This window comes from Pelophylax lessonae (genome assembly GCF_965119305.1).
Source record: "Pelophylax lessonae genome assembly, chromosome: 10".
NCBI classification, from domain to species: domain Eukaryota; kingdom Metazoa; phylum Chordata; class Amphibia; order Anura; family Ranidae; genus Pelophylax; species Pelophylax lessonae.
This window is the reverse complement of record NC_138777.1, coordinates 42,518,231-42,533,182: the sequence shown is the minus strand read 5'-3', so window position 1 is coordinate 42,533,182 and position 14,952 is coordinate 42,518,231. Positions and strand designations below refer to the sequence as shown.

The following is a 14,952-nucleotide window of genomic DNA, read 5'->3' as shown; positions in this document are numbered from 1 at the left end:
TTGAAGACAATCCATAAATAAACGATATGGCCATATGGTGGGACTAAATCCCCATTTTTATTTATGGATTGTCTCCATATTTGATAGTCATTTCTTTTGCATGTGTGCGCTATTCTTTTTTAATATACATGTTGCCTGGTCCATAGCTGCACCGGCTTTAGATATACATGTTCAGGGCTTGCTCCCCCAATTTTTTGCTTGTTTATAATGCTGATGCAGCCTGTGACGAAATTGAGCTAGACATCCCTGCTTTTGCCCTAAAGGTTAATTAAGTGACAGATACAGTATGGAAGGCAACATATACACTATTCCCCCTAACAGCACTAGGGTCGCTGATTTGAATGCCATCCCCAGCACTACCTGCCTGGAGTTTGCATGTTCTCCCTGTACCTGTGTTGGTTTCCTCCCACACTCCAAAGACATGCTTGGCAGGGTAATTGGATGCATCCTGTAAATTGGCCCTAGTATGTATGACAGAGTAAGGCCCCTGTCACACATATGGTCCGTTCAGATTCGCATGTCAGTTTTTCAGGCAGATCTGAATGGATGCCCCATGCATCTCTATGGGGCAGCGGATGTCAGCGGAGACATGTCCGCTGACCTCTGATACGATCCTGTCCGTCAAATCCGGATAGAAACCCTATTTTCCATCCATCTGGCGGATCGGATGAGAATGGACAGGCGGTTCGTTCTCATCCGATTCCCCCATGGAGAACAGCGGGGATCTGACGTCTCCGTCTCAGCACAAAGAACGGGGTTAGGCAGATCGATCCCCGCTGAGAAAAAACTGAGTCCGTCAGCGGAACGGACGTGTGAAAGGGGCCTTAGAGAATTGAGATCATAAGCAGTCCCTGCCATCAAAGAAACGTGAATGCACAATATATATGCGAAGCACTTTGTAAACAGACGGCGACATACAAGTACCTGTAATAAATAAAATAATGACTTACTTGTCCAAGTCATACAGGGTATGAGAGTTCTCCACAACGACTTCTACACCAGCTTCCTTGGCCAGTTTCATAATGGCTGCATCTCGCTCTTTCCCAAACGGTTCAGAATCGTACTCAAATGTTAGCCGGGTCACACCCCATTCCTGCAAAATATCAAGATGAGAGCATATAAGAATGACTTAAGTGGGTGAAAATGTAAAAAGGTACATAGGCATTCCACAGATTTAGCATTGTAATGGTCCCAAGCTGACCTGTAAGTATTACACTACTGTAGCAGAGAACAAATTAGGTCTACTGCCCTACCAGACAGGGATATGCTGTGCGGCAGGGCTGTGTAAATATCAGGACTGGATGAACAGAAATGAAAATCTTTGGCAGATACAGCTTCCATAAATGTATTTCAGTGACACGTTTATTTCTTTGCCTGGGAATAATCTTGAATAGTGAAAGATTTTAAGTCAAAAACACTACTGAAGCTATGATAACTGCGATGCCCTCAATGGTGTCATCGCAGTATCAGGCTCACTTTCGGTGCCCCCAATTAGGTAGTTGGCATGAAATATATTGAGAAGTGGATCCACATACCTGCTTGTCTAGCCAAGTATTACTTTCACATTATGCAACTTGCTGGCACCTGCCCAAAAATAAAATCGCTTTTGCTTAAAGGATTATGAAGGTCTCAGTCTGAATAATGCACAAATAAATGGAGACAGCACAGCAGTACCGGTGCCAGGATAACATGCCAAAGTTTGGAACGCTCGACTTAAGATGCCTGAGACTTCAGCTTAGTACTCAAGTTAAAACCTAAAATGCTGCTTCTGACTACGTGTACATATTTTTTTATACTTCTAATCTTCTTGCACTTTCTCTTTAGGCAAAATCCCTTCCAAGCACTCTGATTTACTGCAGTCCAGAAAGAGAATGAGAGGAGACCAAGGCCTAGTTTACACTGGTGCGGAGATTGAATGGCTGAGCAGCATTTTTAAAGCTCTCCTATTGCTCACCGCTGCACTGGAGTCATAGGGGTTGGTTTACGAAAGGCAAATAGACTGTGCACTTTTGCAAGTGTAGTTGCTCCAGAGCTTAGTAAATGGGGTAAAGTTTCACTTTACAAGTAATACCCAATCACATGCAAGGAAAATAAAATACAGCATTTTTGCTTGCACGATTGGATGATGGAAGTCAGCAGAGCTTCCACTCATTTACTAAGCTCTGGAGCAACTGCACTTGCTTTAAAAAGGCACAGTCTAATTTCCTTTTGTAAATCAACCCGAAAGAAAAGATAAATCATTTGAGAACTTTTTCCACCTTTAATGTGACCTATAAACTGTACAACAAACTGAAATCTTTCAGGTGGAGGGAAGTAAACATAAAAAAATAAAAGAATATGGTTGCATAATTGTGCACAGTAGGGATAGACAGATATTGTTTATTCAGGGCCGATACCGATATTTTGGTCACAACGTAAGGCGAGGGAGGTGGCCTAAGAAGGCAGAATGACGTCACAAAAATATCGACAATATCGGCCAGTTACGGGACCGATACCGATATATATCGGGGAAAGTGCATATCGGCAGTGCCGATAATCGGTCTATTCCTAGTGCACACCCTTTAAAACTTTGTTGAACCACCTTTCGATTTTATTACAGTACTCAGTCTTTTTTGGGTATGAGTCTATCAGCATGGCACAGGTTGACTTGGCAATATTTGCTCACTCTTTGCAAAAACACCCAAATCTGTCAGATTGCGAGGGCATCTCCTGTGCACAGCCCTCTTCAGATCACCCCACAGATTTTCAATGGGCTTCAGGTCTGGGCTCTGGCTGGGCCATTGCAAAACTTTTATCTTCTTCTGGTGAAGCCATTCCTTTGTTGATTTGGATGTATGCTTTGGGTTGTGCCAATATTGACTGGTGCAACTACTGACTGGTATTTGGAACTGTTCATAATTCCTTCTACCTTGACTAAAGCCCCTGTTCCAACTGAAGAAAAACAGCCCCAAAGCATGATGCTACCATCACCATGCTTCACTGTGGGTATGGTGTTTGGTGATTTGCAGTGTTGTTTTTGCAGAAAACATATCTTTTGGAATTATGCCCAAAAAGTTGAACCTTGGTTTTATCAGACCAGAACACAATTTCTCACATTCTTTTGGGAGACTTCAGATTTGTTTTTGCAAAATTTACCCAGGCTTGGATGCTTTTCTTTGTAAGAAAAGGCTTCCATCTTCCGTTCCCCTCCCCCCAATAGCCCAGACATATGAAGAATACGGGAGATTGTTGTCACATGTACCACACAGCAGATATTCCTGCACCTCCTTTAATGTTGCTGTAGGCCTCTTGGCAGCCTCCCAGACCAGTTTTCTTCTCATCTTTTCAATCAAATTTGGAGTGATGTCCAGTTCTTGGTAATGTCACTGTTGTGCCATATTTTCTCCACTTGAGAAGGTCTGTCCTCATGGTTTTCCACAGTATATATAATGCCTTGGAAATTATTTTGAACCCTTGCTTTGGAAGCGCTCTACGGACCATGGCTTTTGCTGTAGGATGCGACTAAGAAAATGTCAGGAAAGACCTACTAGAACAGCTGAACTTTATTTGGGGTTAATCAGAGGCACTTTAAATGATGGCAGCTGTGTACTGACTCCTATTTAACATGAAAAGTATTAGTTTAAGGGTGTGCACACTTATGCAATCATATTTTAGTTTATTTTTACTTTTCTCCCCCTAAAAGATTTCAGTTTCTTGTTCAACTGGGTTTTACAGTTTATAGGTCACATAAAAAAGGTAGCAAAAGTGCTGAAATTATTTATCTTTGTCTCATTTTTTACATCATAGAAATCTGAATTTTAACAGGGGTGTATAGACTTTTTATATCCACTGTATAAGGGGGGGAAGCCGCATGCACATTTTTTACCTTAATGCAGGAAGGTAAAAACCTTCAGCCTTTAGAACCACTTTAAGCAATGGCAGGTGCCACATTTCTATCCCGCCAGATCTCCTTTAAAAACGAGCACATTTACTTCCTTGAATGACCTTTCTCTGTACTGTAAAAGTGGGAAGCTATGCTTCTACATATTGTGTTATATAGTGCCTTGTAATGTTTGGTGATTTCACATTCTCCAAAAAAAATATTGGTTTGCATATAGCACTCAAAGAAAATCTCTATTTGCTTTGGTTCTTCAAGGAACAGTTTCACCGGATACAAGGGACCATACCCATTTACACTCTTCACCTGAGCTTCCCCACCATCCCTCATTAAAAACATGGAACTTGCAGTAATGGGGCATCAACCGAACCTCCCGTTTCCTATAGTGCAGCACTATAGGACTGTGCCCTATCCCATTGGGACAGGGAGAGTGGCCATAGCTCTGATCAAACATGGAAAATGATGCTATTTCCATTATAAATGCTCGGCACGTTTCATGTAATCATTTTTAGAACAGCAGCAAGTCCCTGAAGGCTCTTACAGCTCTTGTGCTAAATATAGATCAGAACAACTTCAAGAAGGGAAAGAGCTCTGCACAGAGGAAAGAACCAGCATAAAAGAACCACAGTATGGAGAGGGAGCGGGTATTTAGGATACCTGGAAATGCTGAATACCATTGGTGGCCAAGGAACTAACATAGTAAAATTTTAAGACATTGCATGCCAGAAAGGCAAGTACATAAGTATATTTGTATTGCTTTTCTTTTACAGGCTGGCTAAGGCTTTATTTGACCCCTTACAAAGGGGTCGTCTAGGTGAAGTGCGTGTTCTAGTGCAACATTTAAGACCCGAAAAGTGGGGACCACTCAGTTCTGCGTTCAGCCCCATGTCTGGGTGCTTCACCTGTCCCTCTCGGGTGTATGAACACATTCGGAGTTACACACTGCACTTAGGCAGCCCCATGTGCAAGGGACCTTACAACAGGGTTGGAAAAACACACAGATCTATAGCTCCACTGAAGACTGGCCTCAATGGACATCCTGGGTGCTCACCATTGTAGTCTGTCTCCACTCCCCATCAAAGATACCTGAGAATGTCAGCCAAACTCCACATAACTCCTCTTGCAGTATTTTCTTTTTTTAATCAATAAAATTGACTGCATACAGTAATGTCTCCACCCAAAAACCAAACTTCGACGCGTTTCACCACAAGGATAAAGAAACAAACCAGGAGTGGCAAAAAACGTCACAGAAGGTTGTTTTTGGGTGGAAACAACTTATGCAGTCAGTTCATTGATTATTAAAAAATATCGCAAGAGGAGACAAGTGGAGTGCGGTCGACATTCTTACGACAGAGTTGCTTTAAAAAAGCAGAGGTCTCGTTATGGATACTGGAAATGGTAGATAAGCCTAAGAGCACATTCACATGACTGCTCATGGCCATACACCATTGAAGTATTTCTGAGGCAGGCAAAGCCAGATGGTTACGTTTAGCTGTAGATGGAAGCCTGTACAAGTCAATGACAGGCTGACACCGTCCACGGCTCGAGAGAGACAAGCAACTCTGTACACAGACAATTTGTAAGTCTGGGCTTCTCATCTATCCTTTCCCACAGGTATTTGCTCCATCTGCCATTACACGTGAACACTGATGTGTACAGGCTGAGTGGCCACAGCTAAATATAAAAACCTGGTCATACCTGCTGTAGAAAAACGCTGATCTGGATAGTGTACGGCCAACTTCTTAAGCAGGGCATACATGGTTTGAATCCCAGCCGGTTCAGCAGGAACCGGTCAAGATTCGAACAGTGTATGAGCAGGCTGAATGTACCAAGTGGATTGATCAATCAACTTGGGTACAACCAGCATGCCAGCTTCTTGCTGATGGTCTTGTAGCCCATTACAGCCTTGTGCCTGTCTACAATCTTGCCCCTGAAGTCCTTAGACAGCTCTTTGGTCTTGCCCATGATAATGAGGTTTGAACGAAAGAAAGATACTGTGGACAGGTGTCTTTTATACACAACAAGTTGTCGCTAGGACTAGGAGCACCTTCCTAAATTCACAGGACTAATCTGTGTACCACATGAACACATACTGTAGCCAGTCTGTAAAGCCAGAATTATTGTTGGTTGGTAGGGGGATCAAATATTTATTTTACTTACTGAACTGCAACTCAAGATATAACATAGATCGTGTTTTTTCTGGATTTTTGGTTGATATTCTATCTCTATCATTTAAAGCGGAGTTCCAGGCACAGAAACATTTTTTCAATGAAAATCAGGGCTAGTACATTCCACAATGGCTAGCCTCTGATCTGTCCCGGTTCGCACTTACCTGCAAGAAGAAATACTCACTTATAAAATTTCTTCTCCAGCGCTGCCATCTCTGTTGTGGGCAGCTGAAGCCAGCGCGATCCTCTTCTGCGTCCTCTTCCGCAACTTCTTCTCCCAGAATGCGCCTTCACCGGCCCCTCTCGTCACTTCCGGTGCGACGCCGCATTCCTCCACAGCTTCTGGGCATGCCCAGAAGCTGTTTAGCAGGGAACGCGGCGTCGCACCGGAAGTGACGAGCGGGGCCAGTGCCGTCGCATTGATTCCTGGGAGCGATGACGTTCAGCTCCCAGGAATCATTGCAAACCAGAAGTGACGGCGCGGGCCGCGGCCACAGAGGGAGGAAGTGAAAAAAGGTGAGTATTTCTTTCTACAATTACGAGGTAAGTAAAAAAAAAAAATAAATAATCCTAACTATCCAATTCCTTTTCAGGTGAAGCAAAGCAAGCGGATGGGCACAAAATCGATTAGGTCGATTTCGTGCCCGGAACTCCGCTTTAAAATACCCGTGATAACTATAGAGCTTCCATTTTTTGGTAAGCGTGCAAACTTACAAAATCTGCAGGGGGATCATTATATATATATATATATATAATTTATTTATTTTTTCCCCGTTTTGGATTTCTTGTTCAACCCTCCATGTCAGCTGCTGCAGTGGCACCAAGTAAACTGTGGCTCAACCAGAGATTGAGTGCCAGAGGTTGTTATTCCCAGCTTGAAAGCATCCCAATTACCTGCATTTTTATATCCAGCACCGCCAATACACAGTGTAGTTGGCCTCCAGCTTTCTTTGTGTAAATGGCCTAGATTCTTTGCACACAAACCCCGTGCTCTAAAAACAGGTTTATAATCCTGTGTAGCCTGTGCTGTGAGGTCACTGTCACATTGGCAGGACGATGATTCCCAGGGGAAGTCGTGCAGAAACCTCAAATAAAAAAGGACAAAGATAGTAGAGCGCTCGAGTAGAAGCTCCCTGAGAGATGGGCTTTTCCGGTCGGCTCGTGACTGCAAACAGTCACGTTTCTCACATCGATTTCTAGCACAGACAAAACCAATACAAGGAGCGCATGCTGCTGTGATCACTATACAGGGCACTCTTCATTATTATTATTATGATGTATGCATGTACAGCAGGGGTGAGGAACCTTTTTCTGCTAAGGGCCATTTGGGTAATTTATAAAATCATTCGGGGGCCGTATAAAATTATCAACTTAAAAATGTGCCTGTTATATTTGGTCAAACATTTAATTAACTCACCCCTAATGTGATGGCTGCAACTGCTTCTCTTTGGTGAGGTGTGTGATGTTAACTGGTATTGATGATGATGCTACTCGCAACTGCTTTTCCATGTTTGCGTCGGTCAGTCTGGAGTGCACTCGACTCTTTGTGGTGGTAAGTTTTGAAAATAACTGCTGGTGGGTACTGCTGGTGGGTATAGCTGGCTGGTACTGCTGGTGGGTACAGCTGGCTGGTACTGCTGGTGGGTACAGCTGGCTCAGGCTGGTATGGCTGGCTTGTACTGTGCTGTGGGTACTGCTGGCTCAGGCTGGTACTGCTGTGGGTACTGCTGACACGGGCTGGTACTGTGCTGTAGGTACTGCTGGCTGGTACTGCTGGCTCAGGCTGGTACTGCTGGCTCCGGCTGGTACTGCTTTAGGTACTGCTGGCTGGTATTGCTGTGGGTACTGCTGGCTCAGGCTGGTACTGTGCTGTAGGTACTGCTGGCTGGTACTGTTGTGGGTACTGCTGACTCTGGCTGGTACTGCTGTGAGTACTGCTGGCTCTGGCTGGTACTGCCGGCTCTGGCTGGTACTGCTGTGAGTACTGCTGATTCTGGCTGGTACTGCTGGCTCTGGCTGGTACTGCTGTGAGTACTGCTGCCTCTGGCTGGTACTGCTGCCTCTGGCTGGTACTGCTGTGAGTACTGCTGGTTCTGGCTGGTACTGCTGGCTGTGGCTGGTACTGCTGGCTGTGGCTGGTACTGCTGGCTGTGGCTGGTACTGCTGTGTGCGCTGCTGACGGGAAATGCTGGCTAGCAGCGGTGCCGTGCTGGAGGAAGAGGCGAGGTTTCCTGTATTGGTCACAGGCGGAGTTAATTTGATGTCACTCCGCTGTGACTCACTCAGACTGTCAGAACAGAGCCACAACTATACAGGAAGCATCGGCTCCATTCTGACAGATCAGCTGAGAGACTCAGCTGCACGGGGGGCCGGACCAAATGACTTTGGGGGCCGCATACGGCCCCCGGGCCTTAGGTTCCCCACCCCTGATGTACAAGAACATACAGTTGTACTCAAGTTTGCATACCCTTGGAGAATTGGTAATATGCAGTATGTACCATTGTTAAAGAAAACATGAGTGAGCAGCAAAACACGTCTTTTATTTCTTATGGGATTCATATTCTGTAACTGTAGGTCATAACAGAATGGCACAATCATAAAAATACAGGACAAAGTAAACAAATGAAATGACCCCTGTTCAAAAGGCTACCCTTTTTTCTTAATACTGGTGTGTATTGCCTCTTTAACATCAATGACAGCATGCAGTCTTTTGTAATAGTTGTCCATCAGGCCCCAAATTCTTGTCGGTGGTAGAGCTGCCATTTGTCTTGGCAAAATGCCTTCAGGTCATGCAAAGGCTTTGGTAGTCTTCCATGAACTGCACATTTGAGATCTCCCCAGAGTGGCTCAATGAAATTAAGGTCAGGAGACCAATATGGCCACTTCAGAACCTTCACCTTTTTCTGCTGTAACCACTGGAGGGTCAACTTGGCCTTGTGCTTAGGGTCATTGCCGTGCTGGAAAGTCCAAGAGCATCTTTGCGCAGCTTTTGTGCAGAAGAATTCAAATTGCCTGCCAGTAATTTCTTTCTTTTTTTTTTTTTTTTTTTAAATCAAGAAAAGCTTTATTGAGAAAAATTCACACCATTACATCCAGAAAAACTTTCGGATGGCAGCAACAATCCATAAACATTACATAACCCACACCATGCCCCAGTCCCCCCAATGGTATCACATTTGGGTACAGTGCAAGACATACAAAACACAGCAAAATATAAGAAAATGCAGGAAACGCCCCCATTCCACCCACCCGAGCTAGAAATGAACAGAAATATAACCCTAGGAATTACATTAACAAACGGTCCAGAATGAGATCATCAGGGGCCATGACCGGGCTGTTTTACCATGCACCCCATACCTTAGAGAATTTCTGAGGCACCCCCCTATGCTGGTAGATAACCTTCTCCATACGTAGAGTTGAAGCCATCTGTTCCAGCCACATCTTATACGTAGATGACTCCTGTGTTATCCAGTGCCTCAGGATGAGTAAACGGGCCTGAAAGAGTGCCCGAGCGGCGGCCTCTCTCAGAAACCTATCTTCCACTATCGACTCCAGGATCCCCAAAATACAATGTCTGGGATCCCTAGGGATATCCACCCCCAGAGCCCCAGTAATGGAAGATATCACCATGGACCAATATCTGTGCAGCTTTGGACATCTCCACAGCAAATTAATCAAGTCCCCCGTCTCTCTCTGGCAGCGTCCACAGAGGTCATCTTCACAAAGACCCATGGCATGAAGTTTCAGGGGAGTGTGATGCACTCTTAGTAGGATGTAAAGTTGCATCTGCCAGTAATTTCTAAGTACATGCTGCATTCATCTTGCCATCAATTTTCACAAGATTCCCTGTGCTTTTAGAGCTCACATCCCCCCAAAACATCAGTGAACCACCACCATGCTTCACAGTAGGAATGACATTCTTGTCGCTATAGGTCTTCTTGACCCTTCTCCAAACATAGCGCTTAAGTTTGTGACTATAAAGCTCCGTTTTGGTCTTGTCACTCCAGAGTAGTGCGTCAGAAGCTGTGAGGCATGGCAAGGTGTTGTTGGACATGTTGCAAACAGGCTTTTTTTGTGGCATTGGCACAGTAAAGACTTCTTTCTGGAAACTTAACCATGCCGCTCATTTTTTGCATCGTATTTGGGCCTTGAAACCACCACACTTTTTCCAGAGCAGCTTGCAGGTGACCTGTGGGTTTTTCTTTGAATCCCGAAAAATTCTTCTGGCAGTTGCTGCTGCTGCAATCTTTTTTGGTCTACCTGACTTTGGCTTGGTATCAAGAGATGCCCAAATTTTCTAATTCTTAATAAGTGTATGAACAGTACTGGCTGGCATATTTAAGGCTTTTTTCTTTTTTTAATCATCTTTTTATATCCTTTTCAAAGTTCCATTACCTTGTTACATAGGTCTTTTTTGCTCCCCACGGCTCAGTATCTAGCCTGCTCAGAGCAAGTGAGAGATACTCACTGACTACTTAGGCCCCTTTCACACATGCTGTCCGTTTGTCCGTTTTTCATCCATCCGTTGACGGATGAAAAAAGGACATCAGTGTATCTCTATGTAAAAACGGACGACAACGGATGATCATCAGTTAACATCCGTTTTCATCCGCTTCCGTCAATGTCCTTTTTTTGAACGGATGAATGCCCTATTTTTCATCTGTCAAAAAAAACAGATTGGACGAAAAACGGATGACAACGGATGAAAAACGGACGACAACGGATGAAAAACGGACGACAACGGATGAAAAACGGACGACAACTGATAACAACTGACGAAAAACGGATGAAAAAAACGGATGAAAAAAACGGATGAAAAAAACGGATGAAAAAAACGGATGAAAAAAACGGATGAAAAAAACGGATGAAAAAAACGGATGAAAAAAACGGTTGAAAAAAACGGTTGAAAAAAACGGTTGAAAAAAACGGATGAAAAAAACGGATGAAAAACTGATACATTTGACGTGACTGAACTGATGAACTGAACGGATGTATGTGTGAAAGGGGCCTTATACACAGACACAAATTGAAATTTAAAAAGCCACAGATGTGTGAATTTACCATATAATTGTCATTTTAACCTGTGTGTGTGTGTGTGTGTGTGTGTACCAAAGCCAAACATGTAAACGTTTGATGAGGGCCATTTGGGCGATTGTTATGATTTAAAAAGAAGCCAACTATGTGATAATAAATGGATAGGGTCACTATCCTTAAAGCGATTCCTCACTGCATCTGAGCACCACAAACCAAACACACCATTTAATTATTTTTTATTATTTAAAGCAACCCTATTTACCATCTGTCTGGAGGATCGGATGAAAACGGACAGGCATCCGTTTTCATCCGATCCCCCATAGAGGAGAGCAGGGATCTGACAGGTCTGTCTCTGCACACAGAACGGAGACGGAGCTGTCATCCGCCTGCTCAGCGGGGATCGGCGGATCGATCACCGCTGAGCAAAACGGAGTCTGCCAGGCAGAAAGCCTGTGTGAAAGGACCCTTTGTCTGTAAATTATTCTCTGGGCCCACATGAAGCTCCTTTAATCCTAGACACAGACTACACATAGGGCTTCAACTTCAAGAGTATGTTCCTGACCTGAGATTAGGTCCCTTACCTGTTATAATAAAAAAAGTGCCAGAGCATTTAGTGCTCACTAAGATTCTGTTCAGATTTCACAGATGAACAAAAAAAAACAGGCTTATTATTCTCAATCTAGAGAAGTTAAGGCTTTGTGTACAATCTCGGCTCAGGATTCAAGAGTCAATTCAAGGATCCGTGGGGGTTGGTATTTGAGCAGTATCATTACTGTGGGCACTTTAAGCATTTTTTTTTTGCCATTTTATTTTGGTTTTGAATAGAATGAGACGTTTAGAACTTCAGTTAGGCTTTTATTGTTGAATGTCTTTGATGACTCCCTGGTAGGTGGGGCGAAACGCGTCAACGCATTTCCGGTTGCGGCATAACCAGTGACGTCACTTCCTGGTATCTGTGGAATGCATGCCAGCAGCGTTCCCGGAAGTGGTCTGTATCAGCCGGCGGGACCGATTCTTCTGTACATGCAGGATTTGTTTGTTAATCTCTGTAAGTAGTACTATTGTGGGGGAATAAAAATTACATTTTTATGGGCTTCACTATATGGATTATTCATTCCTTTTGAGCTGCCCAGAGAATTACTAATAAGGGGTCATAGCGACAGCCTAGAGGAGATCTCCTGTGGATTTGTTTTAGTCTCAAGCCCACTTGACCCTTGGCTGAGGGTCCATCGCTTCCGATGAGTAGGGTCCCAGAAGGGGATTGAGACACTCTGCACTGGCGTTTTTCTGGAGCACCCTAAGCACTTTTTCTTCAATTATATTGCACTTTATATTGGACTTTTTTTCAGCACTATCTGCACTTTTTTAGAATATTGCACAATTTAATGTATATATTTAATTTTAAGCACCAGTGCACTTTTCAATTATTTATATATTTATAATACTAATTTATGTACTTGAGAGTTTTTTATTATTGTCACTGAGTTTTTGCAAGCTCTTTTTTTTTTGTTAGAGGCTTTTATTGTTGTCTATGGCCCCATCCCATGATTTTTTTCTAACCCCGTGTTCTCTACTGCTGGACTATACCACACCTCCCTCCTTATCGAATGAGGATGAGAAGAAGAGGTGGTGTGTTCTGGAGTCCAGCAAGGGAGAAAGCAGGCAGGGCTTGGGATTTCAGTGCAGCAGAGGCAGTTGACAGCTCACTACAGAGTTAAAGTTATATTGTACTACATACAGTTTAAGTTGCATGCTTCCAACCATGCAGGTCAAAGCAATAGGTTTTAGAGATAAATGGTGCTAACAGGGCAACCAGCCTAAGTCCCTAAAACTCCAGTTTGAACAAATAGTGCTGTAATGCTATCCACAGGCGTATCCCAGGAGTAAAAAACAGCCTCTGTAATAAAACAAAAAGGAAGAAAGGAGACGCCCACTAAGTGAAGCATTAAAATCATCCACTTTATTAAAATACAATTTGCAACTCACTGGGTAAACAGATAAAAGGCATATATACACAAGAACACCTCTGAGGCAGATATGCCTTTTGTCTGTTAACCCAGTGACTTGCCCATTGTAATTCTAATAAAGTGGATGATTTTAATGCTACACTTCGTGGGCGCCCCCTTTCTCCCTCAAAGCAATAGGGTCACTTTGACAGCATACATGGACTCTTCCTTTGCTCCCCCCGTCACCCTGTTCAGCAAAAGCCAAGAAAAACAAACCCTGTGTACAGAGCCGGTACTAGACTATTTTGCACCCTAGGCAAGACCTGCTCCTTGTAACCCCCCCCCCAAAAAAAAAAAAAAAAAAAAAAAAAAAAAAAAAAAAAAAAAAAAACTGTACACATTGCCCCCCTCCCCCCCTTTTAAACCCACTCTTCCCTTCCTGTATACACTGCCCTCTTTAATCCTACACCCCCTTTCCTGTACAAACTGTTCCCCCTTACTGCACACACTGCCACCCTTTAACCCAAAACATCCCTTCATATACAAAGTGCCCCCTTTTAACCCTCCCCCCTTCCTTCACACACTGCCCTTCTTTAATGCTACACCCCCTGCCTTCACACACTGCCCCCCTTTAACCTTATACCCCCCTTCATATGCACATTGCCCCCCTCTAACCCTACACCCCCCTTCCTATACACACTGCCCCCCTTTAACCCTACACCCCCTTCCTATACACACTGCCCCCGTCTTACCCTACACCCCCTTCCTATACACACTGCCCCCTCTAACCCTACACACTGCCCCCCTTTAACCCTACACCCCCTTCCTATACACACTGCCCCCCTTTAACCCTACACCCCGCCTTCCTATACACACTGCCCCCCCTTTAACCCTACACACCCCTTCATATACAAAGTCCCCCCCCTCTCTAGGGGTTGACCTCCCCTGGGGATGAGGAGGTGACCGGAGAGAAATGTGGCACTGACCATGGCTGCGCCCTCGGGGTGGCAGTGCGCCCTAGGCGGCCGCCTAGTTTGCCTAGTGGTAGCACCGGCCCTGCCTGCGTAAGCTCAGAGTTTCTCTAGCTTGAGCTTACACAGGGCTGACGGCTTCCCTCGTGTCCCCAAGTGACAGCGCTGGGCTAATCACCAAGACCCAGTGCTGGTACAGTGAGTAAACAACATACTCCTCCATTTTTCTTGTTGGTTGAGTAACAAAGGAAAGGCGACTATGTGCTGCTTAAAAGGGGCTATTAAAGCAAACCTGTTGTCCTGCATGGGCAAAAGCACAGGTTTGATTTAAATTAAAACCAAGCAAAAGTGCTATATTTCCCCCTTCACATTTACATTCCAAAAATATGATTGCACAGAGATTCCAAAACCTCTTTCTACTCCTCTATGAAGCCTGCCTGAGCTTTAATGCAGAATTAATTTTGCATTCAGCACACTTCCCAGCCGATAAGCAGAAAAACTAATTAATACTCTCCGGGCTGAGATGTTTCTTGAAACACAGCTTCATCCTTGTGCCAAGAAAAGATTATCCCTGGTCGAAATCTCATTCATTTTCTTATATTTGTTTGTATTATCACACTGCGGAGGAGTATGTGCCCGCGTTGGCGGCTTCTATATTTAACATCTAAGATTCGCAGAGACGGGCTGCTCAAAGCGGCGCAGCAGACATGGTTTAATAAATTCCCTGCAGAATTCTGACAGCAAAAACTTTAAAGGATCAGGTCGGAGGCGAGAAAGTATGTGCCGAATTTAATAGCTGAAAACTTCACAAAGCGCATCTATACGACAAAATAATGAGGAGAAAAACTTCGTCAGTAAAAGGTCTGCGAACAAAAATAGCTCAAGATCCAAGCGGACTGGGAATAAAAAAAAAAAAAAAGATATATATATATATATATATAAATATATATTTCTTC

The 14,952-nt window shown here is 44.0% G+C and overlaps 1 protein-coding gene and 1 long non-coding RNA gene across 2 annotated transcripts in view; one reads left to right on the top strand and one right to left on the bottom strand.

Moving 5' to 3' along the window:
• The window catches only part of LOC309565207, a 1,884,446-nt gene that overhangs the window by 237,452 nt on the left and 1,632,042 nt on the right, over window positions 1-14,952 (top strand). The gene's annotated exons all lie outside the window — the stretch shown is intronic.
• CRY2 (cryptochrome circadian regulator 2) overlaps window positions 1-14,952 on the bottom strand; it is a 95,625-nt gene that overhangs the window by 64,164 nt on the left and 16,509 nt on the right. Inside the window, exon 3 of the mRNA XM_082270008.1 lies at window positions 951-1,093. Coding sequence (XP_082126134.1) covers window positions 951-1,093 — 143 coding nt within the window. The remainder of the gene's footprint in view (window positions 1-950; window positions 1,094-14,952) is intronic.